Source organism: Anarrhichthys ocellatus, unplaced genomic scaffold (assembly GCF_004355925.1).
Source record: "Anarrhichthys ocellatus isolate YVR2014 unplaced genomic scaffold, GSC_Weel_1.0 scaffold25, whole genome shotgun sequence".
In the NCBI taxonomy this organism is placed as follows: Eukaryota; Metazoa; Chordata; class Actinopteri; order Perciformes; family Anarhichadidae; genus Anarrhichthys; species Anarrhichthys ocellatus.
Genome location: NW_022280055.1, coordinates 4,536,288 through 4,539,438, shown reverse-complemented (window position 1 = coordinate 4,539,438; position 3,151 = coordinate 4,536,288). Strand labels below are relative to the sequence as shown.

General features: G+C 45.2%; 1 protein-coding gene across 1 annotated transcript in view; it reads right to left on the bottom strand.

Annotated features, from left to right (window-relative positions):
- Nucleotides 1-566: 566 nt before the first annotated feature.
- The window catches only part of ttll2 (tubulin tyrosine ligase-like family, member 2), a 42,916-nt gene continuing 40,331 nt past the window's right edge, over nt 567-3,151 (bottom strand). Inside the window, exons 2-4 of the mRNA XM_031861421.1 lie at nt 3,030-3,143; nt 1,228-2,573; nt 567-897 (exon numbers count right to left, since the gene is read on the bottom strand). Coding sequence (XP_031717281.1) covers nt 591-897; nt 1,228-2,573; nt 3,030-3,143 — 1,767 coding nt within the window. The 3' untranslated portion in view covers nt 567-590. The remainder of the gene's footprint in view (nt 898-1,227; nt 2,574-3,029; nt 3,144-3,151) is intronic.

The following is a 3,151-nucleotide window of genomic DNA, read 5'->3' as shown; positions in this document are numbered from 1 at the left end:
ACAAAAGGATTGCGCAGCTTTTGCAGATGCTAAACCTGCACAAATAAGACACACAAAAACATCTTGTTGTGTAGTTCTCAAAGGTGAAATGCACCCCTAACCTCTAAAATTGTATTTTTCAAAAACTTTGTTATGTAATTTATTTTTAAATCCAGTCCTTATTTAACTTGAAACAAGAGAACATGTATTTATTATTAGATTATGTATTATTTATAATTCATCCAGTTAAATTTGAAATCTGACAATAAATATTGTTGAGATATTATTCATTCACTTTCTTTATTTGATTTGTCAGTTGTTGACTACATACAGACGTAAATACAACTGTTGGCTACTTCAATATATATGGGACTAAATCATAGAACAAGTTAGACATTACTGTGATGTTACGGACCTTTGCGTGAGGAAATTCTCTCTAACTGGACTAACTTTAATTGAATACCCCTGATAATTTTCCTGGGAAGATATTTTGGCGTACAGAAGTGATGTGTACACGTTCACTGTCATAGATGTAACAGAAACTGTAAAAGAAAACCAAAAAACTCGAAGGAAAAACAGCTCAGTGCTTAGCAACACATCAGGAAAGTGGGTTAAGTGGGTTTAAAACATTGACTGAGCAACGGAGGATCCTTCGGCCCCCACAGCAGTGCATCAAACTCTTCACCATCCGTCTCCTTCTTCACCTCCTCTTCTCTCCTCAACCTCTCGCCTGGTGTGGCCAACTGGGCAGTGAGCTTGTGAAGCTCCTGTATGACCACCTTAACATCCAGTTCATGCCGTGAGGCCCTCAGAGTGGCGGCATTAAACGGGAATGTCCGTATGAAGTCTCCGACTCTGAGCGGAGGAACGTGTTGTCCGTTCAGAGTCCTCTCCATCCTTACTGCTCCGTGACTCCCACTGTGAAACAACCACAGCATTTGTTTTAGTTACCCTATTTGAATGTTTGGAATTGGCTGGTATTTTCTGCCCTCAATTTAGGTTACATGTTTACTATTTTCAAGCCATAAAATGTACTTAACATAATGCACAAAACTCTAAGACTCCAAAACAATATTTAAGTCACAAGAAACTAAACAGTGTCACTGAAACCAAGAATTATGTAATAATAATAATGATTTTAATACATTCATGCATACTTGATTAGGATGTCTGTTATATTTGGGTGAAGATCTTCCCTGTGGACAAGCATTAGTAATGATAAAATCTGCATTTTTTACGTGTATTTACCTGTAAATGTTGGGGAGCTTTGACCGTCTAAATCCCAGCTCCCTGTGTGGGGTATCGCGTATCGAAGAGGACGCGTCTGCCTCTCCAGAGCGCTCCGTCTCAGCTTCTGTTTCAGTGTCGTCGTGGCTTGTAACCTCAGACACGTGAAGACTCCTCTGCGGTGCGAGAGCCGAACACGTCCGTCTGTTCACCACTGACGCATTTTTCCTTGAACACGGGCCGAATATCAGATTCAGGGTCTTGTCCCTGTGGGTTTCGTTGGCTAGTCTGCCCCTGGTTGCATATATCTGGTTTGAGTCAACAGGGGGAAGGCGTCTTTGGTAGTCGGCCCCAGAAGCATGTTGTCTGGACCGTCTTTGGTTCATCTTTTCAGGCTGGCGTAGAGTTTTTATAGGAGGTAGTGTCTGTGAGGACTGGCTGCCACTCCTTTGCTTCTGCATTTTGGTTCCTTCAAACTTGGAGAGCATGGGTGGTGTTGGAACATGCGAGCGGCGCTTGGCGCGGAAACAAAGCCGCTTGTACCCATGTCTCCGATCGGCCCTCTCTCTCAAGCTGTCGCTCAATGTGTAGTTCATCAAGTCAATGAGGTCGCTGATCAGCCCTCTCTTCACTGTAATATCCACTTGGCAGTCCAGAGTCAACGCAGGGCTGTAGTTGACCTCCAGCAGCCACGGTTTCAACGTGACGTCGACGAGGATGTCGAAGCCTAACAGCTCCACGCAGTTTGGGCAGGAGGGGACGGATGGAGCGATGGCGAGGAGGGTCAGGGTGACGATGTTGTTGATCCTCTGCCACAGGAGGAGCTCGTTGATGTCCTGGCTGTGGAGAAAATGCCTGAACTTGCTCATGGTCCACTTGCATCCTTGGCCCACTCTCCCCTTTGCCGCCTTGTAGAAGGGGCCGAACTTGTTGATGCTGGTGTTGGTGAGGTGAGCGTACAGGTTGCGCAGGGATGACAAGTTGTACTTCTCGGTGGCGAAACGCACCAGACCTTCTTGGTGGATGTAAACGGTCAGCGGGTGAAAGCTCTTCACGCACGCGTAGATCCGCAGGTCGAACTTGTAGCCGGAGATCAGCAGGGGTTTGCTGATGTACCGCTGTACGATCACAGAGCAGTCGTAGACCAAGTCCTTAACGTCCTCGAAGATGAAGATCCCCCGGCCTCTGGAGAGATCCACAGGCTTGCATATCCAGTAGACGGGCGGTCCCCGGGTCACGTGCAGGTTGTTGTATTCAGACAGGAAGCGGGTGTAGTGGTTGGGGAGGATGAAGGCGGTGGGACTGAAGTCGTAGAGAGATGAACCAAACGTGGCTCTCATTCTCCTCAGGTTGCGAGCCAAGCAGTCCTTCCAAAAGAATTACAAATCATTCTCTCAGGGTGCGATCATTTTAACTGAGAAGATCTTTCAAACTGGTTTCTCTTTGGAAACTTGTTGGGTTTGGTATTCTTGGCCCCATTTACACCTGGTATTGCAAACACTTGGTTATGTTTAGGCATCATAACTACTCTGTTCAGTTTAGGAAAAGATCGTAGTTTGGGTTAAAAATACCAGAATGTTCTTCTAAATCATGTCCCATTTTTTGCATAGTTGAGATTAATGCAATAAAAACTCGTAACCATAATATATTTTTAAAACAGATTTGTATTTTGTGAATACTTCCTCTATGATATATCCGTGTTGAAAGTCTTGACAAACCTCATAAAGTACAAACACACATGATTCTGGTGTCACTGTCGAAAAGCACAAAAAAGTCTCTGCATTTCTCTGACTCACAAAGTTAACACACGTGACCGTTATCACCTTGCGTGTGATGCCAACAGTTCTGGGATGGTGGTTGAGGCGCTGCCATGGCAACAGGTTGTGATACTCTGAGTTTCGAAATGCAGAGCGCCGCCAGTAGAGGTTCCAGTCTTCCTCCTCCC